Source organism: Engraulis encrasicolus, chromosome 14, assembly GCF_034702125.1.
Source record: "Engraulis encrasicolus isolate BLACKSEA-1 chromosome 14, IST_EnEncr_1.0, whole genome shotgun sequence".
Lineage (NCBI taxonomy): Eukaryota > Metazoa > Chordata > Actinopteri > Clupeiformes > Engraulidae > Engraulis > Engraulis encrasicolus.
Genome location: NC_085870.1, coordinates 33,266,427 through 33,293,926, shown reverse-complemented (window position 1 = coordinate 33,293,926; position 27,500 = coordinate 33,266,427). Strand labels below are relative to the sequence as shown.

Sequence of the window (27,500 nt, the reverse complement as noted above, 5' to 3'; positions counted from 1 at the left end):
GAGAAAAGCAAAAAGCAAAAAATGTTTATGGAGATGGGCAAAAACAATTTTGTATTACCATAAAAACCTTGGGAAACAGCCAGTGTGGTACCATTTATTTTTGAAGAAAAATGGAGACAGATTCACAATTTTTAAAAGGAAGGGTATGCTAATTTAGACATTTAGATCTGTCTGATGGGAACAGAAAAGGAAACACAAAAAAGGAGCCTTTAAAGCAGCAGTTTTGCTCATTTGTTAATTGTTAGAAACACATTTTATTACTTTTTGTTACTTTTGTACTTTTATTGACCATGCTTGCCATCTCGTTTTTTCTAGTTAATATTCATCCACCGTCTTCATTATCTGTTGAAGCAGATGCCTGAGTACTTTTTAAGTGGTGCGATTCTGCCGCCCATTATCTTAGTTTGACTACACCTGTTTCCTGTACAAGTCATGTTCAGAACATATGAGGTGCTAGGGCACAGCAGGCATTTCCGGCAGACTGGCACAAGTCTCTTTCTAGTATAATTGGCCATGCACAGTACGTACAGTGAGGAGAATAAGTATTTGATCCCTTGCTGATTTTCTTGGTTTGCCCACTAATAAAGACATGATCAGTATTTAATGTTAATGATAATATGTATTATAATATGGAGAGACAGAATATCAAAAAGAAAATTCAGAAATTAACTCTAAAGAATATATAATAATTGATTTATATTTAATTGAGGGAAATAAGTATTTGATCCCCTGCCAACCATTAAGAGTTCTGATCCCGCAGATCAAATGGAACTTCCAATCAACTTGTTATCTGAATTGAACACACCTGTTAATAGTAACCTACACAAAAGACACATTGAATCTGCAGAATCAGTCCATAGAATCAGTCAATCAATCAAACTAAACTCGCCAACATGGGACAGACCAAAAAGCTGTCAAAGGATGTCAGGGAAAAGATTTTAGAACTCAAAAAGGTTGAAATGGGCTCCTGGATATTAAAGAGCAAACTGTTGGTGTATTTCTTCCCAATTTTAGGACAAACAAAATGATCATCAATCATCAATCTTAGGCCTGTCTCTGGTTCCATACAAGATTTGACCTTGTGGGAATTTAATAACCAGAAAAAAGGAGAAAAAGCACCTTAAAACTGTATGGGAGGAGCTAGGAAATGATCTCAAGGCAGCTGGGACCTCAATCACTAAGAAAACTATTGGAAATACTTGATACCACAGCGGATTAAAATCCTGCAGTGCATGTATGGTACCCCGGCTTCAGAAGGAACCTGTTCAGGCTCACCTGAGGTTTGCCAATGAACATCAAACTGGATTAGGATATGATTGGGAGGTGCTGGAATCAGATGACACCAAAATCAAACTGTTTGGCATTACAGTTTTTCTTGATTGCTTTGACACAGTTGTCACTCCAAAAAGCACATTTTCATACCAGTTCACGCAACGGGCTAACCAGTTAAACCGATTCTCCAAACACAACATCTTTGTTTTCAAAAGGCTACTACGTCTCCAACATATTTAACATATGCAATAAAAGCAAACTCTGTCTTCAGTCCAATACACAATGCATAGCAGTGTATGAACACTCCCAGTCAGTCATTACACAATGGTCATAAAAATCCAAAACACGGCTATCATGTTGACACAATTTGACGTTATTTAAAACTGTTATCAATAACTTTCAACTTTCAAGCCAGTTCCATTGTTGTTTCTTTTACTTAGCCACTGACTCTGCTTGATCAGGATCTACTGACTGAGAGACAGCTGGCCCAGTAAATGCTTTGCATAAAGATTTGAGTTGTGTGTCTTTTCTTATGTAAAATTGTCAGTAGGCTAGATAGTGGGTCCGTGTAACAATAATGTCTTATTGCAAAGAATTGGACTGAAAATCAGAATACTTTCATGTAGTTTTTGTTTTGTTTTTATTTGTTTGTTTTGTTTTCCTTTTTTTTACAACTGTAATCAAAAATGTAATGGCTGATAACGGTATTACAGAAAGTATGTGTAAAGTAAAATATGATGTTGAAGTACGAGAATGCACTTACAACAAATTTGCAAAAGAACTCCATGCCAAGAACACTGTGTATAAAGACTGATTGCTAAATTAAGATTTTTGAGAAGGAGTATCAAATAGGTGCTCTGGTGTGTTCATACAACTGACGGTAGTTTCTAAAAGTCAGGGGTAGATTTTCCTGTATGGTTATCAGAGCTTAAACAATGAATTGTGTACTACTTAAATGGCACATGCGTTAACTGTTTAGCAAAAACTGTGTTATATGAATGGGAAATATGTCAAGTCAACAAGAATGTGCTAACACATATGCACAACGTGTCTTTTGCTTTGCTAAAATAGTGATCATGACGACTTTGTGTGAGTCAGATTAAAAAATCGTGTGAAAGCGATCAAGAAAAACTGTAGCACAACTCGATGTGTTTGGAGGAAGAGAAATGCTGCCTATGATCCCAAGAACAACACCTTCTCCAACATCATAAATGAAAGTGGTAACATAATGTTTTGAGGTTGTTTGTCTGGCCAAGACACAGGACAACTTCACATCATCAAGAAATGGATGGAGGGAGACATGTAAACGTACAATGCTGCATGCCAACCTCTTTCCCGCCACCACTAGACTGAAGGTGGGTCATGGATTGGCGCCCCAATATGATAATAATCCATAACATACAGCCCAAGCAACGAAGGAGTAGCTCAAGCAGAAGCACATTAAGGTCATGAAGTGGCCTAGACAGTTTCCAAACATTAACCCTATAATAATCCTGTGAAGGGAACAGAAGCTCCCATTTGGCAAGCTGCAGTCATACAACTTAAGTGATTTAGAGATGATCTGCATAGAAAAGTGGACAAAAATCCTTTCTAATATATCCACAAACATTGTCATTAACTGAAAGAAACATCTGACCTCTGTATGAGAAACAAGGGCTTTGCCACCAAGTATTTTGTCTTCTTTGACTAGAGGGGTCAAATACTTATTTTCCTCAATGGAATACAAATCAATTAAAATATATTCTTCAAAGTTATTTTCTGGATTTTCTTTTTGATATTCTGTCTCTCTATATTAGAATACATTTTATCATTAATATTATAGAATGATCATGTCTTTATAAGTGGGCAAACCAACAAAATCAGCAAGGGATCAAATACTTATTCTCCTCACTGTATGTCAGCCCCTGCAGATATACTGTATAAGGCTACAAAGGTAGTAGAAGATATGGGAAAAGGGTTTGTTCGCTCGATGTTCCAGTTCTCTATAGACATTGACTTGTGACATGTATGCCCACCTTTGTTTTCAGACCCATAACACATCTCAACAATTCCAATGATCTTGCCTCTGAAAATGACTATTTTCTGAAACTGATCAACTTCGTTATTTCTGTACAAAATGTTCTCAGCCAGAGCGTTTTGTGGAAAAGAATGACTAGGGGGTGAAAAAAATGATCAGAGGAAATAGGCATATTCTAGGAGCTCATCAAGCATTACTCTAAAAAATAGGGATAATATCAGGTAAGGGGTTGCTAAATTATTTCAGACAGTGGACATATCAATTTCACCCGAGAACAGTCTTTGATTAAAAACCTGTAATAAAAAAGAACTCATGAAATATTCAGCTGACTCCCATTTCCTCTGCTCCTGTAGCTGAACGCCCCTCTGACAGGCTGGGAGACTAGTGCACGCCCACAGGGGCCCAGTCTGGACTGGACATCTTGTTCATTAAGACATCAGCAGATCTCTTTTTTATGACTTCAATTAGCTAAAAGCAGGACTTTTTTTGGGGTACGTACGTGGCAGAAGTGCTGCTGGGCAGACTACAAGATACTGTCTCGTTGAAAATGTATATAGACTATATGGCACACGGCCACCCTCATGCTTACACAGGATTATTTAATTAGCCGTAGTCTGCCAAACAATAAGTATATGAGTATAGGACAAATTATGGGTGGGAGACAATGACTTCACAGTGTACATGAAAGTGAGAATTCTGGTTGGGTTATGTCACCTGTCACCCGTGTGTGTGTGTGTGTGTGTGTGTGTGTGTGTGTGTGTGTGTGTGTGTGTGTGTGTGTGTGTGTGTGTGTGTGTGTGTGTGTGTGTGTGTGTGTGTGTGTGTGTGTGTGCGTGCGTGCGTGCGTGCGTGCGCGCGCGCGCGTGCCCGAGTGTGGATGTGGCCGTGCATGCATGTGTGTGTGTGTTCAGAAAATTCTTATCTCTGCACTGGTTGCAATACCCACATCTGCCTGTGCTGTGTGCGGTGTGCTGTGACCCCCTGCCTGACCTCTTAGAGGGCTCAGATGCTCCTTTGACTCGACCACACTGCGCTAATTAGTTCCACGTCGTAATTACCATGCTGGCTCAAGTGTTCAGCTGCGGCCATATTTGCCTGTGTGTGTGTGTGTGTGCGTGTGCGTGTGTGGCGGTTGCACTCGTTTCGTGTTCCCTTGCTACTGAGCTTGGCCGGTGTTCTGTATGCGTCTTGTCCCCTTGCCTCACCATTCCATTGAAATCCATTGAGATGCCCCCTAACCCCCTGCCCCTATCTGCTCCTCTGCTCCTCTCCACTACATAGATTACAAAACACCAGCTGCCCGTAATATTTGCTTGGGTTTTTTTTTTTTGCACTCTATGCTACTGTGCTGGCTGGTGCTCTATGTGGTTCTTGTCCCTCTGATGCACCATTAAGATGCCTGGTAAAGATGAAGATGTCCTCATGAGGATGTCATACACAGTGTGCAGTGCAGTGTGTACCTCTTTCACAATCTTGGGCCCTTCTTGTGCTACTGTGATGCCCTGCATATATCTGCTCATCGTACATTACACAGCAGCTTCCATCCTTAGTCATTATTACATTATGGTTACGGTATACATTGCTAGTTATTGTTACATTATTATGGTTACGATATATTATTGTTGTTTTAATGTACTCAAATTTCGTATAAACTTGGCTGCCGTTTCTCATCCCCTTGCCATGCGATTGAGATGTCCGTTATTTCCGCTCCTCTGTACTGCACAGATTTTAAAGCCGTAGTAGCCAGTCGTTTATTTTGTGGCACTTGTGTTCTTCGCGACTGCACTGGCGTTCTGTATGCCTCTTGTCCCCTTGTCATTCCATTGAGACTCATCAAGATGCCCCCCCCCCCCTCTTCTCTCTCTTCTCCTCAGATCACAAAACAACAGCTGCAGACGGTGAAGGACCGCTTCGAGTCCTTCCTGAAAGGAGACACCCAGATCGTGGCAGATGAGGCCTTCATCAACGCCGTGCAGAGCTACTACGAGGTATGGCAGCAGTGCCGCACTGACGACTGGAGTGGTGTTAGCAGCGCAGTCAATTTTAGCAGTGTTCATTCAACACTTTAGAGGAAAGGACTCTATAGATGAGTGTCAAGTTTGACTCTCTACAAAGGAGCAGATGGGGTGTAATAATAGCCATTTGGCTCCATCGGCCATGTACCACAAGATCTGAAAACATCTCCACATGCACTATGCAGCCAGAAAGATGAAGTGCTGAGATTTAGTAACACACACGAATTTATCCATTACCATGGATTTGATGAAAAAAGGTATGTATCTTGTGTCTTTACATTAGCTATCTTTGCTTCACCCCTTCGCCCCTTATTTTTTCTCAAACATTTTTCCACTCAACTTACAAAACTAATTAATAATATACTGTATATTGATTTTGTCTGGTTTCCAGTCATTCAGAACTGATGCATCCACATATATTACGCATAGCCCTTTTGAAAATAGCCCTTCAGATATTCAAACGTTACTTTGCGTTTTAGCTGCATGCCTCACAGAGTGAAGCCAAGTCAAGTGAATCTTGTTTATAGTGCTGGAGATACGAGGCCCCGGCTGATCAGAGAGGATTTGCGTGACTCAATTAGCATAGCGATGAGGGTTATGAAGACCACTCTCGGGACCGTTAAAAGCTTTCCGCTGCGGCGGCGGCGGCAGGTGTGGCGGCAGTGATGGCAGCAGAGGTGGCGGTGGTAAACGTGCTGCCTGCCATCCAAGAGTGTCACTTTGGCGCCGGCCTCGATGATCATCCGTCAGCGGTAATGACGAGGTCATCATGTCACGTCAAAGCAGAGCAGCTCTCCTCTGTGCAGAGCCATCCCACCGAGACGCATCCGTGTCTGACTGATGGCTGCTGCGTAATGGCGGCTCTAAAATGGACTTCAGAGTAAATTTTGTAGTGTTAATTCAACACACATGTACCTATAGAGAGTACAATCAAATACACTCTATAGAGACTAGGACCAAACACACCTAGAGGTTAAATTCGACCATCTTTGTGTTGAATTAACACTGCAAATTTGTTAAGCCCGATTCGCACGGGATAAATATTACCTATGGACCCCTGGTAATTCGCAATTACCCCCGAACCTCCGTGATTTTTCGGGGCGCATTCGGATGGGATAAATAAACGTCTGTTATTTACTCAATTCACAGACATTATAAGGGGGTGCAGGCGGCGCGCCTATGTGAAATTACCCTAGGACATCTGTGTTTCGCTGAAATACAGTAAGTAATTCGCGGAATTATTACCTCACAAATCGCGGACATGGCACATTCGCACAGGACTAAAAACTCAGACATTCTCTGTAATTATTCTGAATTACCGGGGGTCCATAGGTAATAAAAGTCCCGTCCGAATCAGGCTTTAAACAACAGGGAGTCCTACTCTCTGTCTTGAAGTTGATGGAATCTGAATATTGCCCCAATCTCATACATAACATTTAAATCTCGATTCATTGCTTTATCTGTGAATGAACAACTCTCTCTTAGTTTGTAAGAGGCAATAAAGGTGCATTTACTCGTAGGCCTCCAGGGGATACTTTTCAATCAATAGTGTTGATTGCCATTGGCTAAGACTACTACTGTATGTGACATCATTCCTTATGGCTTTTTAAACTCGAGACACTGGCTTTTCTTCTAGATCTAGCTTTTAGCTTTGTTCTAGCTGTTCTAGCCTCTTTGTTCTAGCCTTTACCTGTCCTGATTGGTAAAAAAAAACATTTAAAAAATATATAATGAGACATATTGCTAACAGCCTAAATGGAATTTTAACATGTCATGTAGAATACATTTAACAGTCAAATTGAATTCTTAACCTAATTTGTCATTAAAATCCAACATAGCATATTCCTAATTGGTAATACAGTACAGACAAGGTACAGCAGTGAAGGTAGCCACTCTGCCAGGACATTCTCCCGTTTAATGCCTTTTTGTACAGCTCAATCTCTGCCCAACTCGCCCCCGAGCAATCATTGACTTGACAAAGGGACCTGACAATTACTATTTCATTAATATGCCGGAGAGAATCAACCTGTATTGAATCAGAGATGACAAAGCTAATACACAGAGAAATGAGGAGCTTTTCTTCTTGCTACAGCTTTGCCCCCTGAACCTAACTGCCCTTTGTTACAAATGCCTCCTGGCCAGCACATTCAGGACTACTGTACAGCACAGTATGCTGCTGATGATCACGCTCTGCCCCCGCAGCGACATACCCCAGGGCAGCCATTGTAGAATAGGAACTCATTCAATGATACAGTACTAAGAGGTCAATGAACTCAGTGCATGAAAAGGAACTTAAAGATGGACTGCTGCTTTCCCGGCTCTAGTACACAAAGGCACTGATTGCTGAAATTATTCCAGTACTACTGTACTTCACTGCACTGCATAAGGAGGACGTTAGGGGACAAACAGCTGCCCTGGGCCACAGGGAGAAAGAGGGCCCAGAATAGGATCCCCATTACATGTTATGTATTGCAGAGAAGGCACTTTCAGATGATTTGGTCCCGGGCCCGGGCAAATGTTGGTGGCCCTGCCACTGCATATCCTGAATGCAAAGAAGAGAGAGCATACACACAGGTCACGCTGAGGTTTGGGCACTGCCCCAACAATGAGTCCATTATGTTCTGTATTTGTCCAACTCCGACACAGCAACCTTGAACCCCCTTCCTGTTTGGATGGGTTTATAATAAGCACAATTAGGCAGCAGATGTAGAAGAAGCAGCCTCTCAGGAGCTACCCATGAACAATGGGACTGCCACTGGAGAGTGCCCTCATGGGTGAGACTGCGAATGTGTGTGTGTGCGTGCATGAGTATGTGCGTGCGTGCGTGCGTCTGTACATGTGTGTGTGCATGCGCCTTGCGTGCGTGTCTACACAGTATGTGGGCAACCTATCCAGCGTCTCTGACCTTCTCCTGGTTCTGGGATTGAACCTCGCTAGCCAATTAGCACAGTGCTGTGATGGCACTGTAAGGCTGTAAGGTGAGCACATCGCTAGTGGGGGTGGGGGGGTGTAGCTGACAAGGCCCAGCTGCCCCATAGAAGCATAAGATTTGATGTAAAAGCATCCCATTGACCCTCCCCATTGCCTCCAAAATATTTGGGTCCGATCTCCATTTTCTGTTATATACTCAACAGTGTTTGGACGGCGGGCTCTGAATTAACAGGGCTGATGAGGGGCTTATTTATTTCGGCTAAAACACTTGTGCAAGGGGAAATTGCTCTGCGGCTGGCAAAGATCGGCAGAGAAATGGTTGCCTGAATCCAAACCAGGGGGCAGAGCAATTCGTCTTCCCCCATCTCTTAGGAGGAGGTGGAGGGATCGCGATAGAGAGAGTGTGTGTGTATATGTGTGTGTGGAGAGGATTTTAAGAAAAGTATATAAAATACCAGCAAGATATAATCACTGGACTGGAATGGTGACTCTACTGAAATAGCATATGAAACGACTCTGTTTCACACCTAGTATAGAAAAACTGTGCAGAACAAAGGTTTGGAGGGGTACGCCATTAGTCTTGGAAAGGTAGTCCGAAGGTGCTCTTCATAGACAAACTGTACTTTTGGTATGGACATTAAGGCCAAGAGTCAAGAGGTGGTGTGGATGATGGTAGACCGGCCCCTATAATTTTGTTGCTACCAAGTTGTAATGTACTACTAAATTCTCACACGCATACTACTATGTGCAATGTCACAGTATTGTAGTACTATGCTAGTGCTTTCACAGACTATTACAGAGCGCCATTGGTGGCATTATGAGACTACACATGAAACCTTTTCTAATTAAAATCTCAGGCAACACACAATATTAAGCACATCTGTTTTACACTTAGATAACACATTCATTTCTGTAAACCACATTATGGCTTGTGGGCGATCTTTTTTTATTTTAAACATTTAAAATTTTAAACATGCCGTCCCCGAGTCTTAATGGCCTTGGCATATTACAGCAGTACATCACTTTAGAGATCCAACATTTATAGTGTCACTTATATTTTATTTATAAAGTCCTCCCTGTGACCGACATCCACATTCAGGCCCACAGACGGTATACGTTTGCCTTCACAATTTCTCAATTAAAAAAATGAAGACACACACATACTTTTAGCTAAACCATTGGGCCGTTTCATGCTAATAGGAACCGTCACACTTAATTCTTGATCACATCGCTTTAGTTCCGTTGTGTGTAACCATTGAAATGTGAGATAATAATTTCTTATTCGTGGCTTGTCGAATGCGCTCCTCTACCAGTTCATTTTTTTTTATTGCAGATGCAGCTGATAAATATTTCATTACAATTCCAACTGGGTTATTAAAGACACCACACACAGCAATAGCTGCCTTGATTGATGAACTTGTCTTCACTCGGTGAATCATGATTGCCTTTTCGAAATACATGTTTTGATATCTCAGAAGCTAATTGCTAAAAGCTATTGTGTTGTAATAAACAAGGTTTTCCCGGTCTATTGGTCCCTAAATATCACTAGTGGGTACTGTGGGCAGGTAAAATATGTTGTGTTAATTCTTTTGAGTCAATTCTCTTCGAGTGTCAACTTAACAAAGCAAATCCATATACAGTAATGTATGCTCTGAAACGGTGTTAAATTTAACCCTCAAAGTATTTATTCAACATTCAAAGACTTGAATGATGACTGTATCAATTGTGACCATACATTCTCAGAGTAGTGTTGGATTGACATTATATTTCTGTAGCCCGATGATTAATGGGACAATAAGACAAAAAAAACCCGTCTTGTTTTATAACAGGAACATCATGAAGGATATAACATTTAGCTTAATTGGATTGCATGATAACTCACATGTTGCAGCCACCATCACCAGAGAGCCTGCAGGCCATACAGCTGTTAAAATTCCCTTCGTCATCTGCATGAGCAAAGACGTTCAATGTTGGTTCTGTTACTGTACTGTGGTCATAGATATGAATAGGAATAGGAATAATTTCCATTGAAGGTATGGCTGTCCTGAAAGAGTCCCAAAAATCTAATTTTTCCAGAATGGTAATTGTAGTATAAATTGGGAATAGGAATAATTTAATTTGATAATTGATTTAAGCTATTACTGTGGTCGACATTCAGCTATGATTGTGCATGTCTTGGCATGTTGGTTCACACTACAGGGTGTTGAGAAATCCATGGCAATCCACTTGAGATGGAAAATGTACACTTTTATTATCAAATGCTGTTTTCAGGTTCCAGCTTGTTCAAAATGTGGTCTGGTAGCCTCTCTATGTTTGCTTGGTCTGTTTCATTGCCCTCTATTGGGGATTTCATTGGCCACTCATGCTTGTCCTGAAATGTGAGCAGAACAATAAGCCTAATGTCTCAATACTTTTGGTTGATATTCACAACAAGTGTACAGTGTGACAAGTGTATTTGGGTTAACCTTCAAAATTGATCTATGAAAAATGTCCAGCAGATCTCATCATTAGTGCACATACCTGTATAGGAAATTATAATGAAGTCAAGTCAAGTCAGCTTTTATTGTCACTTGTTTCTTCATATGCACAAGTCATAATGAAATTACGTACAAAATTAGCGTACAAATTTAAAAACACATTGTGTCCACCAGTTATCTGAGAATCTTTGGTTTGGTTTGGTTCGCACAGGTCTTCCTGAAGAGCGACCGTGTAGCCAAGATGGTGCAGATGGGCGGCTTCTCGGCCCTTGACTGCCGCGAGGTCTTCAAGAGGCACATCGAGAAGCGCGTGCGCAGCCTGCCCGAGATCGACGGCCTGAGCAAGGAGACGGTGCTGAGCTCCTGGATGGCCAAGTTCGACACCATCTACCGCGGAGACGAGGACCCGCGCAAGGCCCAGCAGCGGATGACGGCCAGCGCCGCGTCCGAGCTCATCCTGAGCAAGGACCAGCTCTACGAGATGTTCCAGCAGATCCTCGGCATCAAGAAGTTCGAGCATCAGCTTCTCTACCAGGCCTGCCAGGTACTGTGCAGTCCACCAAGCTCTTCTCATGCTGTCAGCTGTCAGCAGTTTAGCTGACAGATTTCCTCTGTTCATTTTTCTTTTGTTCACTACTCCCAATGTCTGAGCTATGAAAATATAGTTGTTGAAATACTGTGAAACTGCCTGGTTGTGTGGAACTCCAGTGCAGGTACTGCATGAAAAATGACAAGCTCTTTTCCAATCAGGGAAACTGGAACTAGGTTAATGTTATCTAATATTTCCTAGCCGAATTCAAACAAAAAGTATTAAAATAAAATATTAAATAATATCAAAATATGATTAAAAGTAACTGTGAAGCACAAGAAAAACACACACCTCTTTTGAATGTTTTGCTTTATTGTAGTTCACTAAGTTGAGGGCAGGCCTGCATCGCAATAGTGATGGCCGCAAAGCACGGCACTGATGCCTCTGAAACCTGGAGGCACCCAGAGGTCCTACAAAAATATGATCCACCGCATGAATTATTAACCAGAGCTCAGATGACAGAAGGCCTTGTGGTTTAGCATTTAGAACCGATTTATTTTTATCATTATGAACAGAACATTTTTCATTTATTCCCCAGCTTATGTTGCTCTTATCCACCACTTCAGTAACGTTCAAGTATAAGCTTTGGTGAATCAGTACACTGTCTTCCCAAAATCTAAAGGTCAACAGCCGTTATTAAATTATTTATTCTAGTACAGTGCATCAAACAAAATGTTCAACTCCTTTTACATGAATTATCAAATAGGTTAGACCTATCTTGACTTTCAAGAGCTTTTGTTGATATTAAACTGTAGGGCTGTACTGTAGCCTCCTCTATGTGGTTTCCCTTCTTACCGTGGTAATGCAATATAGAACAACAGCAATGATAAGTGGTGGAAAAAAGAGAGTAAAAAAGATGTGAGCACAGCATCACCACACCCACCCACCAACCCCCCAGTCCCATCACGTGGCCTTCAGCGTGCTCTCTCTCTCTCTCTCTCTCTCTCTCTCTCTCTCTCTCTCTCTCTCTCTCTCTCTCTCTCTCTCCTCTCTCTCCTCTCTCTCTCTCTCCTCTCTCTCTCTCTCTCTCTCTCTCTCTCTCTCTCTCTCTCTCTCCCCCTCCATCTCTCTCTCTCCTCCTCCATCTCTCTCTCTCTCTCTCCCCCTCTCTCTCTCTCTCTCTCTCTCTCTCTCTCTCTCTCTCTCTCTCTCTCTCTCCCACTTCCTTTCCCTCCAACCTTTGAAGATGAATAACCTACTTTTCCTTTCCTCCTGGCTGGTACTGCAGGGTACCAGATTTGCATGTACTTTTCCCCCCAACTCGTTACTCTCACCAGATCTGTCTGCGGCTGAAGTGCGGAGAATTTCGAGCTAAAAGCAGAAACATCTCTGTTTTCATGTCTGAGAAGTATTGTTTACTGTAGTAAGTACCTGCTATGCATTGTAAGGAGCCCATAGAAACAGTGGGAGATGCAGTATGTTACTGTCAAGGTACTTTGCTGAACTTAGTGTGCTAACTCGGCTCTTGTATTGTTTTATAGTTAGAAGGCAAAGCTGTCATTAATGCTGTTGTTTGAGGTTTAAAAGGTATTCCATTCCATTCCATTCCATTCCATTCCATTACACTGACGCTTTTTGCCAAAGCAACTTTTTTAAAATTAAGTGTCATTAGCAAAGGGTTAAGTAGAGTACACACACTCATACAACATGCCGTAGAGATACCCCCGGGTCTGGGCCAGCTCAGGCATACATTTGTGCAGTACAGTAAATAGTCATTAAAGAGAAGAGTCTTTACCTGCTTCCTGAAGGTTGAGAGAGATGACCCTAGTCTTGATGCCTCCTGAAGTTTGTTCCACCACTGAGGGACAATGACAGAGAACAGTCTTGACTGGCATTGCTTAGAGAGAGCAAGTGGCATGACTAGACAGTTTGTGTTGGAGGACCATAGCTCTCTGGCAGGGACATACTGTACATTATTCCAGTTTGCTAAATAGTTTAAGTCATTTTGAGTTGACAACCTGTATCAAGCAAGAATCAATAATTGACATATGTCCTTGCTCAAAAATGTGTGAGGATAGTTTGCTCAAGGTGAGCCTATGTCACATTGATATTGTCATGCTAAATATAGTAGACACTTATATTTATTTCCCTGTAACTTTACTTAGTTTTACTCAGTTTACTGAATTAGTAACACTGTAAAAAAATGTGTAACATCATGTAACTTCAAGACTATTCACACAATACCACAGTGTTTGAGGTAGCTTAACAGTAACACAATGCAAGCTCATTATGTGTTGTGTTTAACGGATACCCTGAGATGTTTGTCCAGTTTATCACAAAAGGTCTATAATTGGGAACAGAAAAGATTTTTTCTTCATATTTAGTTTCTGTAATATTTCTATGTAGAATAATGAGAAAAGACTAATATACAATCACTGACACAGAGAAATCGAAGACAAACATACATGCTGTGGTGGTGGACTAAGTTCTGCATTTTCAATATATTTGCAACTCTCAGTGCAGTACTGTAGTCATAGGTTTCTATTCCTCATTCATCTTCTTGGCTAAGGGCAAGCCTTTCTGCAGCCTTTCTCCTATATTCACACATATAAACACATGTACAGCACTTCATGAATAAGGCATGTATTCTATGCAGACAGAGGGAAATATTCTTAAATCTTTGATGTTAGTATACATAAGAGCAAAGCTCTCACTCCCTCCTCACTGTAGCTCTGTTGTTGTTGTTTTTTCCATTTTGCATTTGACAAAGCACAGCCTGGGAGTGTTCTGCTGTTTGGATGAGGAAAAACACAATGTTAATTCTGTGCCGCTGACATTTTTACGGACGGTGGCTGCTCGGTCTCTCCATCAAAGCGAAGACAAGCAGGATGCCATTGACCCTCTGGCAAGAGAGGGAGTTGGCTATTTTTTTGGGGGAAAACGCATTGCAATTGGCTACCACCATCTTGTGTGTCCTCATGAATGATGTTTTTCTTTTATTTTCTATTTGAGAGTTACATACATATGAAGAGCTTTGAGCTCAACACGCTATGAATGCCATTTAAATGCAATTTGTATGAACTACTGTATTTTTTATTAGATTTTAAGGTACATTTTGCACAATTGGAAGAACTGGGTGAATGTTATGATTTTACAATCAAACACAGTAAAAAAAAATGCAGTGTTAATTGGACACTTGGGGAGTTGATTTTACCATCTTCTACTGTAGAATGTAGTTGGTCCCATAGTACTCTGTAGAATCACATTACACTTAAAATGTGTAGAAGAACAATAAATACATGTCCTTTTCATATTTTTGAAAACGGCTACACCGTTTAGCATTTTGGAAGAAAACTCTTAATTTTGAAGGAGTGTTCTCCACTCTCAGTAGTAGTAAACCATGAAAACGGCAGCATATCTGTGCATTTGCTTTTGTTATTACCTCTGCAGGCCTCTCTCTGTCTCAAGTGTGCTTGTGTATTGCTCATGTTCTGGTTTGTACCTGATTCAGCTGTTTTGTTTATAATCCTCCAGGCCTTTGAAACATAGCTATCTAAGCGAGAGAACACAGACTAGGGCTACTTATTCCCAGCAGGGCCTCAAGTGCTCCGTGTTGTTCTTGTAAACAAACCAACTGATCCCCACCTACAGTATATATACCAGTAGAAAAGCCGACATGGGGGGGGCAAAGGGGTCTGTTGTCCCAGACCCAGAGAGTGGAGGGTCCCGGACTTAGGTCCTCATTAGGCTACATTTTATGTATTGAGTGGGTGGGGGGGCTTTTATATGACTTTGTTCCCGGCCTTACCAAAGCTGTCGGTGGCCCTGATTACACGCTTCACAAAGTACTGAGGCTTCTCAAGGATGAGATCGTGACTGTTCTCAGTGTATAGCCACGTCTCTCATCCTCTTGCTCCAGAAACTTCTAAACGGTCCTCCATTTTAGATGATTTGGGAGGCGAGGGGGAAAAACAAGATCTGAAAGGGGAAACGGAGGGCTTGGTTGGTGTCGCGTCAGCTGTGCTATTTTGGTCTGGTGGCTTGACGTGCAGCGAGTGCGGGTGCCTGCGAGAGGTGCCGTCCTCAGAGACGAGGCAATGTGAAAACGCCGGGCTGTCATCTGCACCCCATACGCTGAGGGATGAACACACAGCAGCATTTGCAGTGTTAATTCAACACCCATAGAGTAGCAGGGCCAAATACACTCTGACTGAAGAGTGCTAACTGTAAATTCAACCATCCGTTAAGTGCTGAGTGATGGAGTGTTTTAATCAATGCGTGATTGAATTTAACCAGTGAATTGAATTGAATTGAATTTACCAGACTTCTATAGAGTGTATTTGGTGTTAAATTAGTGTTTTATCAATGCTTAAAGGGATGAATTTAACACTCTTGTATAGAGTATGTGGTTCGACTCTCTCAGTGATAAATCAACACAACAAAAATCAACAATCAGCCCTCAATGGGGATCTAAATGTTGAGTTAGCACAGCAATATAACAGTCATCATCCCTTAGTGGGGATGTAAGTGTTGAATTAACACAGCAAAAATCTATTATTATGCCTTAATGGAGATCAAAGTCTTCAATTGACACTTTAAAATGCACTTTGCAGAGGCGGGCCCTCCTAGTGACCTTCAGCGTTGCTTCTAGTCAGTCCAGGAGCAATACTAATACCGTTATACCACTTTGTCGGGAAGCAAACAACCAGTAGCAAACCAAGGGAGGCGGGTCAACCATGCCATTTTGGGAAATGTTTGTTGCTATGCTCTTGGTCAGACCAAGTCTCGAAGAGATTTGAGAGTCAATAATAATCAGGCTAGGCGGCAGTGGCAGCAGCAGCATCAGCAGCTGTCTGGGCGGCTAGCCGGCTGGCTGCAGCAGAGTGCCCTGGTGGTGCTGCTGAGACCACCTGATGACACCACAGAGGCACCGGAGGTGCAACAAGCTCACATTGCACAGTGTCAGCAGCACGCACACACACACACACACACGCACGCACACACTCACACATGCACACACACACACACACACACACACACACACACACACACACACACACACACACACACACACACACACACACACACACACACACACACACACACACAGTATCAGCAGCAGCATGCACACGTGCACACACACACACACACACACACACACACACACACACACACACACACACACACACACACACACACACACACACACACACGCACACACACACACGCACACACGCACAAACGCACACACACACACACACACACACACACACACACACACACACACACACACACACACACACACACACACACACACACACACACACACAAACACACACACACACAGCATCAGGCAGGGTCAGCAACAGCATCATCAGCATTGCCGTACAGCCAGGCCAGACATCCTAGACCTAGTCCTAGAGTATGCTAGAGTGCCGACTGGCGACTATTGTAGCCTGAGATCGCACACTTCTTCATACGGGTTGCAGAAGTGCCCAGAAGTAAATAGGCTAAGCAACAATACCCACAACACATTCGGGCACACATTCATACACATCAATATGAATATGAATAAGAATAACTGTATTTGTAAAGCACAACTCATACATGACATGCAGCTCTATGTGCTTAACAGTTAGATTAACAACAATGTTAAAACACAAATAATGAAATAAAGTAAAAGAATATAAAATAAATCAAATGAATACATAGATATTTTTTTAATGGAGATGAAATAAAGGAGACATTAGCAATAATAGAATATCAAAATGGCATACAATCCACAAGAATCAGAAGGTTTAGACCAGGGCTATTCAATTAGAATTTCATCTGGGCCACATTTCGAAACCAAGAACTGCAGTCGGGCCACACATTTTCAGACATCACGACCACTGAAATGACACTTAAAATTGGTAGTCCATAAACAAATTTTAAACATGTTCCTCTAACCTAAAACTTAACCACATTGAATGTGAATGTATAAGACAAGCAGAAGATTCACAAGCAAACAACGTGTTGTACTGCAGTAACAAAACTGAAATGTATAATGCTTCAGTTGGGGGCCATGCCTGAGCCGCATGTGGACTGCATCTGGGCCGCATTTGGCCCTTGGGCCTCCAATTGAATAGCCCTGCTTTAGACAAAAAAAAACAGTTGCATATAGTCACAAGGAACCGGGCACTCAGATGTGGCCCCTGGTGGCAGCATACCCACACATCACATAACAGTATGTGCACATGTACTTACTGAGGTGGGGCACTGCTTCAGATGGGTTGCTCAAGTGCTCAGAAATAAATAAGCACCAAGACCGCACACACGGCATACATTTATATATCAGCTACCCCACCCACACACGTACATGTGCAGTACTTAGTGGAAATTCAAAAGGCTAGTCAAGCATGTGGTTCGAGTGGTTCTCTGTAGCATGGGATAATGATATGGTTTTTTAGAGCGCAATTGGTATGACGGTGCTACTTACAGTCTATGAAATGCGGTATGTGGAGTAATATTATGTAATACACACCAGAGTATATGTTTCCATTTCATTTGTTTGTTTCACACACACAAACACACACACACACACACACACACACACACACACACACACACACACACACACACACACACACACACACACACACACACACACACACACACACACACACACACACACACACACACACACACACACACACACACACATCTGAGTGTCAGATACACACTTACATCTAGTAGCAACAGCAACAGTACCCCAGGATGGCACACGGACTACTTTGTGCTTGGAGAGTATTTACTGAGTGCATCAGGAGTAACTAAGTGGCTGAAATTCAGTGGCATGCTGCTGACATGCCTTTAGGGAGCTTGCGCTTTGCCAGTCTGCATGATTCTCTATCTATCTGGCTGTCTGGTTGTCTTTCTTTCTTTCTTTCTTTCTTACGTTCTTTCTTTCTATATTTTCCTTTTTTTCTGTCTGTTTATGTTGTATCGATGTGCCTTTTTGCAAGTTGTTTTTTTGTCTGTCTGCCCGTCTGCCTACCTGTCTGTGTGATCCTCTGTCTGTCTATCAGTCTGCCTCTCTGTCTGTCTATCAGTCTGTCCCTCTGTCTGTCTGTGTATCTGTTGGTCTGTCTTTCTGTCTTTAGCTGTGTGCCTGTCTGTAGCACAAAATGGCCTAAAACGCCAGAGAGGGGGCAGTCAGCCGCTGCGATAGCAAACGGCAGAAAAACACCCAGTATGTAATTAATTAGAGAGATAAAAGAGACAGAATGAGATGAGAGAATGACAGGAGAGGGCGATAGAGAAGTAGCGGGACGAATTAGGAAAAATGAGCAGCACTCAAACCTAACACAACTGGCTGGATTGGCCATCAGGCATACAGGGTATTTGCCCGGTGGACCGCTGATTATTTTGGCCTGTTCCTCCCCTCAATACAGTGGCATCATGCCGCTCAGTCAGATTTAAATATTATTTTGGCTGTTGTGGTCAAAATAACTCGTAATAGATGACTATAACTGCTGTCACAGGCTTCATGGTCTCTCCGAATGCCAGCCAGACTGGGGGTCTTCACTAAAAATGCCTGGCCTGCTTTTTCATCCCAGTCCAGTCTAACACGCTGCAGTGGATTTTTATGGAACTTCTTTTTCATTTTTGTTCATCATGTGCTGTCTTACGGTAGCCTACATGACATCAGAATCACAACTTACTGTAAACAAAGCAAATGCACAGTATCCACAGGTAAAAGTGCATGCAGGTTTCAAAATCTGATTGATATATGTAATTTTACAACAACAACACTCTTCATATATGCTATAGAGGTGTACTGGTAAAATTGCATGAAGGTTTCAACATCAGATTGACCTCCAACCCAGAGGCACCTACCGTGCGACAGTACCCCGCAAACTCAGTCAACACCCTCAAAGGCCAATTCTGCTTGTGACAAAAAAGAAAAACATGATAGAGAAACATATATACTGTAGGTGTACACACACCCTCATATATGCACAACCTCAGTGACATTATAGTAAATGGCCTAAATGAAATACGGAACATCTTCTGGGTGTATTTGGGAGATTAAATAGAAGAGCTGGGGTGATCCTCCTGCTTGTAACCTGTCCCCAACAGGCTTGCTAAGGCACAGCGTTTTGTCACTGTATGTGGCGATGCCTAGCTGTAATTAAGTCAGCTTGCACTGTGTGTGTGTGTGTGTGTGTGTGTGTGTGTGTGTGTGTGTGTGTGTGTGTGTGTGTGTGTGTGTGTGTGTGTGTGTGTGTGTGTGTGTGTGTGTGTGTGTGTGTGTGTGTGTGTGTGTGTGTGTGTGTGTTCTCATGCAGCTCCCTTGACCCTGAGGGCCAAACACCCGCTTGGTGTCTCACACCTTCTCACCACCCTGAGAGACTGCTGTGCCGATGTGAGAAGGAGAGATAGTGTGTGTGTGTGTGTGTGTGTGTCTGTGTGTGTGTGTGTGTGTGTGTGTGTGTGTGTGTGTGTGTGTGTGTGTGTGTGTGTGTGTGTGTGTGTGTGTGTGTGTGTGTGTGTGTGTGTGTGTGTGTGTGTGTGTGTGTGTGTGTGTGTGTGAGTACTACTGTATGTGTGTACTGTACTGTGTGTGTGTGATTGCACGTGCATACATTTGTGTGTGTGTGTGTGTGTGTGTGTGTGTGTGTGTGTGTGTGTGTGTGTGTGTGTGTGTGTGTGTGTGTGTGTGTGTGTGTGTGTGTGTGTGTGTGTGTGTGTGCCTGGGTGTGTGAGAGAGGGGGGTTAGTTGAGAGGGCAACAGGCTTGTTTATGTGCACTAACAAGGTTTCAGGATCTCCAGTGGGGAAGTGGGACTGGCTGACGCATTCACCATCAGCTCATTACCCCTCCTCAAGTGCACTCCTGCTCTCTCTCTCTCTCTCGCTCTCTCTCTCTCTCTCTCTCTCTCTCTCTCTCTCTCTCTCTCTCTCTCTCTCTCTCTCTCTCCCCCCCCCCTCTCTCTCTCTCTCTCGCTCACTCACTCACACACACACACACACATTTTCTCGCACACACACTCCCCCCCCCCCTCTCTCTCTCACACACACACACACACACCCACACACACACACACACACACACACACACACACACACACACACACACACACACACACACACACACACACACACACATTCTCTTTCTCTCTGTCTCTCGCTCACTCACTATTTCTGTCTCTATCTCTCTCACACACACACACACACACACACACACACACACACACACACACACACACACACACACACACACACACACACACACACACACACACACACACACACGCACACAAATTCTCTCACACATACACTCCCCCCCCTCTCTCTCTCTTTCTGTCTCTCTCTTTCTCACATAGCCTCTCCTTCTCCAGTCATTATGGATGATAATGGAGAACCATTTTCATCATCTCCAGCAGTAGGTGTAGTCTTCTTAGTGTGTTCATGCACACTCACACACACACACACACACACACACACACACACACACACACACACACACACACGCACACGTGCATGCACGCATGCATACGCGCACACACACACACACACACACACACACACACACACACACACACACACACACACACACAGATAAGGAGAGAGAGAGAGAGAGAGAGAGAGAGAGAGAGAGAGAGAGAGAGAGAGAGAGGGTGTACAGAGAGAGTTAGAGAGGTACAGAGAGAGAGAGAGAGAGAGAGACAGAGAGAGAGGGTGTACAGAGAGAGAGAGAGAGCGTGTACAGAGAGAGTAAGAGAGGGTGTAGAGAATCAGCAAGACAGAGCGGGAGGGCGGGAGCCGCCGCTGCAGGGAAATGGCTTTCTTCAGGATTAGAGACACAGACTTCTGGAAATGCAGATTCAAACACACGCAGCCACAAATGCACAGTATGCTTCAATTCTCCTTTCAATGGCTTTATGTGGACCTCGGTAAAGGCATACTCCTGCTTGAGTATCATTGCTACATTTAGTAGTATTGTACTTGTGTCATTTTCACAACACGTTGAGACAGAAATTCAGAGTAGTATGATAGTGTGGTGGAAATACATGAATCGCATGTGCGAGTAACAGACTGTATATGTGGGCAATGTCACATTTATGTAGATGTGGATGTAGATGTTTACAGTTATGTTCTGAATCCTCTGAATTCTGCTTTTGCTCTGCACAGCAATGACAAGGTCAAAGACTAATGTTGTTTTTTTAGCAATTTGTTCCATCCTCTGACATTCAGTTATGAAATAAAGAGATCAATCCGAAAACAGCTTTCAGTTCTAGCTTTTGAGCTTGTCAGATAAAGATTGCCGTTCATTGTGATGCTGTAAAAGGGTTTGGTCTGACTATGGACGCTGTGACCTTGTCATTCTTGACCTTCGTGAGATGTGCTTTTTTGACCTTGTCTATGGTGTGATGTGGACAACAAAGCTACATGTTTTTTCCCTCTCCTCTCTTTTTCAGAATGTACATGTATTTCATGTTTTTCTTGCTGTAGATTTTCTTATTGTGCACTACACTGTGCGGACACGTTACCACAGCTGCGTCATGCTGCATCTAACAAGCAAATGGCTTTGCTATGCCAAAGCGTTTACAGAGACGGCATAGACCAGCATCATAAATTTCAATTAAGCGAAATGAAAGTGACGATCCCACCGTACAGAAAAGTGTCTCGTTTTGATACCAGAAATCACCTGAGTGAGCAGACGTCTGAGACGCCGATGAAAGTGAAATGGAGCATAGCTGACGGATTTACCCTCGACTGATGTTTTCTGCGCATCTTTGCCAAATGCACTTACGTTTAATTGTCCCGATAAGCTAGAAGTAGGATGGATGCGCCATGCTATAGTCGGTTGTGTGTGGATGGATGCTCTGTCTCTGCTGAATAATACTATGGGTGGAGAAGAGCCTTCGTCGCTGATGCAGATTTTTTTCACCTTCTTCATCTCTCTTTTTTTCTCTCTATATCACTCTTTCCTTCTCACTCTCTCTTCCACCTCTGTCTTTCCTTCTGGTACACTCTGTTGTGTTGTCCTCACTTTCCTCACTTGTCTGTCTTTCTCTCCTCATCTTTCTCTCTCCTTCCTACAGTATATCCCTCTCTCATACTGTCTATCCTCCTCTCTTTTTCTCTATCTATCTCTCTCTCCTGCTCTCTGTCACACACACACACACACACACACACACACACACACACACACACACACACACACACACACGCACACACGCACACACTTTTCTCTCACTCCTGTATCTCTCCCTTGCTCTCCCTCTGTCCCTCTCTCACACATTGTCTTGCTTCCATTCTCTCTCTCTCTATGTCTCTCTCTCTCTCTCTCTCTCTCTACCTCTTTTTTTACCAGTGTCAGTCCATCTCTCTCTCTCTCTCTCTCTCTCTCTCTCTCTCTCTCTCTCTCTCTCTCTCTCTCTCTCTCTCTCTCTCTCTCTCTCTCTCTCTCATTGTGCCATCTGTAGTTCTGAGTGGTCCAGTCTGGTCGGCGTGACTCTGTCTAATGCATCATATTATTCAGTCTGTGGCTGGAGGTGAGGCCATTGGTCATCCTAATGACTCTTCAAATACACACAGGGACAAATGGCTCTGTGGGCATGCGTGCAAGTGAGTGTGCCTGTGTACTCAGAAACACACAAACCCAAAATAAACACACACACACACACACACACAGACAGAAGTCCAAATCTATTCAGAGTCAGTGTTGGAACAGGCAAGCACCTGCTGCTTGCAAAAATAGATGCACAAACATTGGTACTCAGACACATACGCGCATGCACGCATGTACGCATGCACGCACTCACGCACGCATTTACTCACGGACGCAGGCACACACACACACACACACACACACACACACACACACACACACACACACACACACACGCTTACTTGCTTCATTGTCATGACGAGATATTGCCCCAAAAAACCCATTGGCCATCATACTCCAAATCATGAATATTTACCCGCATGGACAAACCAACCCCAACGCCCCATTGTAATGACACACATGCAAATGCACGCACACATACACAAACACACACATGCACGTGCACAAACACACATACACACACACACACACACACACGTGCATGCACGCGCACGCGCACACACACACACACACACACACACACACACACACACACACACACACACACACACACACACACATATGGAAAAGCACACATGCACATGCGCACGCATGTGCTCATACACACTTGCACACACACGCACGCACACACACATGCACACACACACACACACACACACACACACACACACACACACACACACACACACACACACACACACACACACACACACACACACACACACACACACACACACACACACACACACACACACACACACCACAATCCCCAGCAACACCACCACAGCTAGATAGATCATCCCTCATTCTCCAGTGGCCGCTGATTGAATTACCTGCGTCCAAGCACATCGACCAGTGGGGAGATAGCGGAGGAGGAGAAAAAAACAATAAATACTCGCATTACCCTGTCCTCTATTCTCCTCTCGTTCTCCCCCCACCTTTCTTTCTCTCTCTCTCTCTCTCTCTCTCTCTCTCTCTCTCTCTCTCTCTCTCTCTCTTTTTCTCTATCTCTTCCTCTTTCTCTTACACAAATACATAAAACACACACAAGCGCATGCACGCACGCACACATACACACACAACCCCATGTTAAAACACAACCGCTATCTATTTCTTTAACAACCGCTGTGGGCTTAGTGGGCATTAACAGAAGAGATGGACCTGAATCTGAATCAGCAGCATCTGTAGGAGCAGGTGAATTACCGCAGGACAGCTCTGAAGAGGTGGAGGTGGGTGGATAGTTATGGGCAGGTTGACATCTAAAGAGGTTGGAGGTGGTGGTGAAGTGGGTATGTGGAGTACATTTGAGGAGGTGTGGTGTGGGGGTGAGGAGGTTAGCAGAATTGAGCATCTGAAGGGGTGTTGAGGTAGAGGGGAGTCAGTGCCATATTATAAAGCTGGCTGCGCAGGTTAAGATTTAAAAGAATTTTCACCACTTTCTTGTTAATAGTACACATTTAAACTATTGTCCATTGTATTTGACTTAGTTGGGTTCCACAAAACATATATGAAAAAGTTATGTGCATGCCATCATGTTGGGAACTTTGTGTTGTACAGTGTCAAGAGCCACCTTATCTACGGTAATGTCAGCATACCACCAAGAAGGACAAACCACATCCAACAGGATTAACTGTGGACACAAGAGGAAGCTGTCTGAAAGGGTTGTTCGGTTATTAACCAGGACTGTGCCCAAATCAGGGCAGAATTAAATGTGCACCTCAACTCTCCTGTTTCCACCCGAACTGTCCGTCGGGAGCTCCAAAGGGTCAATATACACGGCCGGGCTGCTATAGGCAAACCTGTCTAAAACTAGGTGCTTCCGTTTCATTGTCTAACCCCTGTATGTAGTGACACCAAAAGTCTATTGCACTGTACAACAGGGTAGGATACTGGGGACGGTATTTGAGAAGAAATGTAACATCTGTTGATGGAGTTGCTTGTATGAGCCTCTCTCGGTCTCAATGATTGATCGTTGGTGCCACGGGGACTTATACATCAGCCGTTGTCGTCAGGAAAGGAAGGGCAATTACGAGGTTCACTCATTCATTCATGATCCTTAACACCCCCTGTGCCAAAGAAGCAGAGCCAGTGCTGATGATGCCATCTGCAATATGTTTTTGTCAGAGGAAAGATACGCTGCGCTAGAGAGATGGAGGAGGTGTGTGTGTGTGGGGGGGGGGGAGGAGAGAGTAAGGGCACAACTAGTGCTGTGCCTCCATTAGAAGCCTCCGAAGAAGCGAATACCCTCTCCTCTCTCCTGAGCAGGTGCACAGTCACACACCAGCACTCTTGCTGAAAGCACTGCTGAGCACATGATGCTCTTCTCCTCTCCTCTCCTCTCCTCTCCTTTATTCTCCTCTCCTCTTCTCTCCTTTCCTCCTATCTCCCCTCCTCTCTCCCCTCAATAACACTTGAGTTGCTCTCTTTCTCTGGCTGCAGTGATAGACTTTTGGTCTGTTCCATTCTCTGCACAGAGAGCTTTTGACAATCAGTGAGGTCCGGTCTCACAGTTACCATTGGGAGCCTGCTTTCCTATTGAATGTGTGTAGGAAAAGCTTTGCTAAAGGCAGGCATCTGGATTCGTTCGATACATTGATTTTGGCCCGTGCCAGAAATGTTACTGCCAGATCTGCACTAGGTTACCTGAAAGGATTCAGAAAAGGCAAAACTCCACTTAAACTCTACACAGTAAATGTTGTGGTGTTAATTCAACACTTACAGAGTTCATTTAAGTCCAAATGGACTCAAATGAACTCTCTAAGTGTTAAATGAGCACTGCAGAATTTACTGTGTAGGGGAGTTTGAAAATCTTGGTTGTTTAAGCCAGTATTTTCCAACCTTCTTTGTCTTGCATACCCCCTAAGCCTTTTTGTTGTACCACGAGTACCCCCTAACCCATGCTCTCTGTATCTATTTCTTTATCCCAATATGACTATGCTCCATTACGTAAATCACACCCTGAGGTGTGCTCTCGTACCCTTAGTGGTACACGCACCCCTGCTTGGGAAAAAAATAGCTTTAAGCCGAGTTGGAAAATATTATTATGCAAACTTGCGTTTCATATGAAAGGTACAGTTTCTGGAGATGACTAATAACAGCTGCTTTGTCCACTTTTCCTTTTTTAAGTATAAGTATTTTGGGGGGGGCTTTTCAAGCCTTTATTTTTGTTTATACGAGATAGGACAGTGAAGGTAGTGGCTGGAAGCGAGTTGGGAGAGAGAGATGGGGAGGGGTTGGCAAAGTGCCCGGGGCCGAATCGAACCCTGGTTCGACCACATAGTAAACGAGTGCCCTACCGTTAGCGCCACGGTAGGGCCTTGTCCACTTTTCCTTGCCGTAGATTTGCCGTGTAGCTCGACATGTTCTGAGGTGTGCGCTGAGTTGCGCACACTCTCTGGGTTGAGGGCTATGGCCTCACTCTGTGGCATGTCGCAGGCGATTTTCCTGGTGAGCATAACTTGGCCTTTAGTCAGTGTGACAGGGCAGGCTAGCAAGGTCGAAAGGATCTCAAATGGCACTGGTCTACAGCATATACGTAGTGTTCTCTGGGTGGGGTGACATGTGTGCGTGTGCGTGCGTCCGTGCTTCCGTGCGTGCGTGCGTGTGTGCATGCGTTTGTGTGTGTGTGTGTGTGTGTGTGTGTGTGTGTGTGTGTGTGTGTGTGTGTCCAGTTGGAGGCTCGCATGTGTGTCTCTTTTGTGTGTGCGTACAAATGTACTTACATGTGTGTCTGCATGTCTGTCTGTGTGGAGAGAGAGAGAGAGAGAGAGAGAGAGAGAGAGAGAGAGAGAGAGAGAGAGAGAGAGAGAGAGAGAGAGAGAGAGAGAGAGAGAGAGAGGGAGAGGGTATACAGTATTCATGGTGTTGGTGGTGATGCAGCCTGCTGACTCCTCTTGTGCCCCTGCCAGTCACCCTTGTGCTGGGCCTGCGCATCTTACGCCTCCGAGGTTACCATAGGGGCCTGCCTCCTGCCACCATGCACACCGTACCCTCTCCTCCTCCGCGCATCCCTCTCTCCTTTGAGGTCACCAAGGGGGCATACCCCCTGCCACCATGGACACTGTACCCTCTCCTCCGCTCCTCCCTCTCCCCTGGTTTCCTCCTCCATCCCTCCACATGATCTCTCCATGGGCACCATAGTCCCTCCCTCTCCTCCTCTCTATTTGTATCCACCTCCCTCGTTCTCTCCCTCTTTTCCCTGCATGATGCCTCTGTGGACACCATATCTTCCCCCTCCCTTCCTCCTTCTACTGTATATGATGTCTCCATGGAGACCATACTCCCTCTTCCACCCCTCCCTCTCTCACCATCCCTCCCTCCTTTCCATCACTCTCTCTTTCCATCCCTATCTACCTCCCTCCACTTCATGCCCTAACACAGGCCATAGTCCCTCCCTTTCTCCCTCCTTAAATATGGTGTACCCATGGGCAGTATCCTCCCTCCCTACTTCCCTCTTCTGGCCTCCCCCGTTCCTTCCTCTTCTCCCTCTCTCTCTCTTTCTACTTCCCTACACACGATGCCCCCATGGAGGTCATATTCCTTCTCTCTCTCCTCCCTCCCCCTCTCTCTCCACTTGATGCCCCCATGGGCACCATTCTCTCTCTCTCTCCTCCCTCCTTTTCCCCCTCCCCCTCTCTCTC

The 27,500-nt window shown here is 44.0% G+C and overlaps 1 protein-coding gene across 1 annotated transcript in view; it reads left to right on the top strand.

The window, feature by feature from the left end:
- Positions 1–27,500, top strand: part of cadpsb (Ca2+-dependent activator protein for secretion b) — a 152,538-nt gene that overhangs the window by 42,838 nt on the left and 82,200 nt on the right. Inside the window, exons 2-3 of the mRNA XM_063215474.1 lie at positions 5,164–5,277; positions 10,924–11,256. Of these exons, the coding sequence (XP_063071544.1) occupies positions 5,164–5,277; positions 10,924–11,256 (447 nt within the window). The remainder of the gene's footprint in view (positions 1–5,163; positions 5,278–10,923; positions 11,257–27,500) is intronic.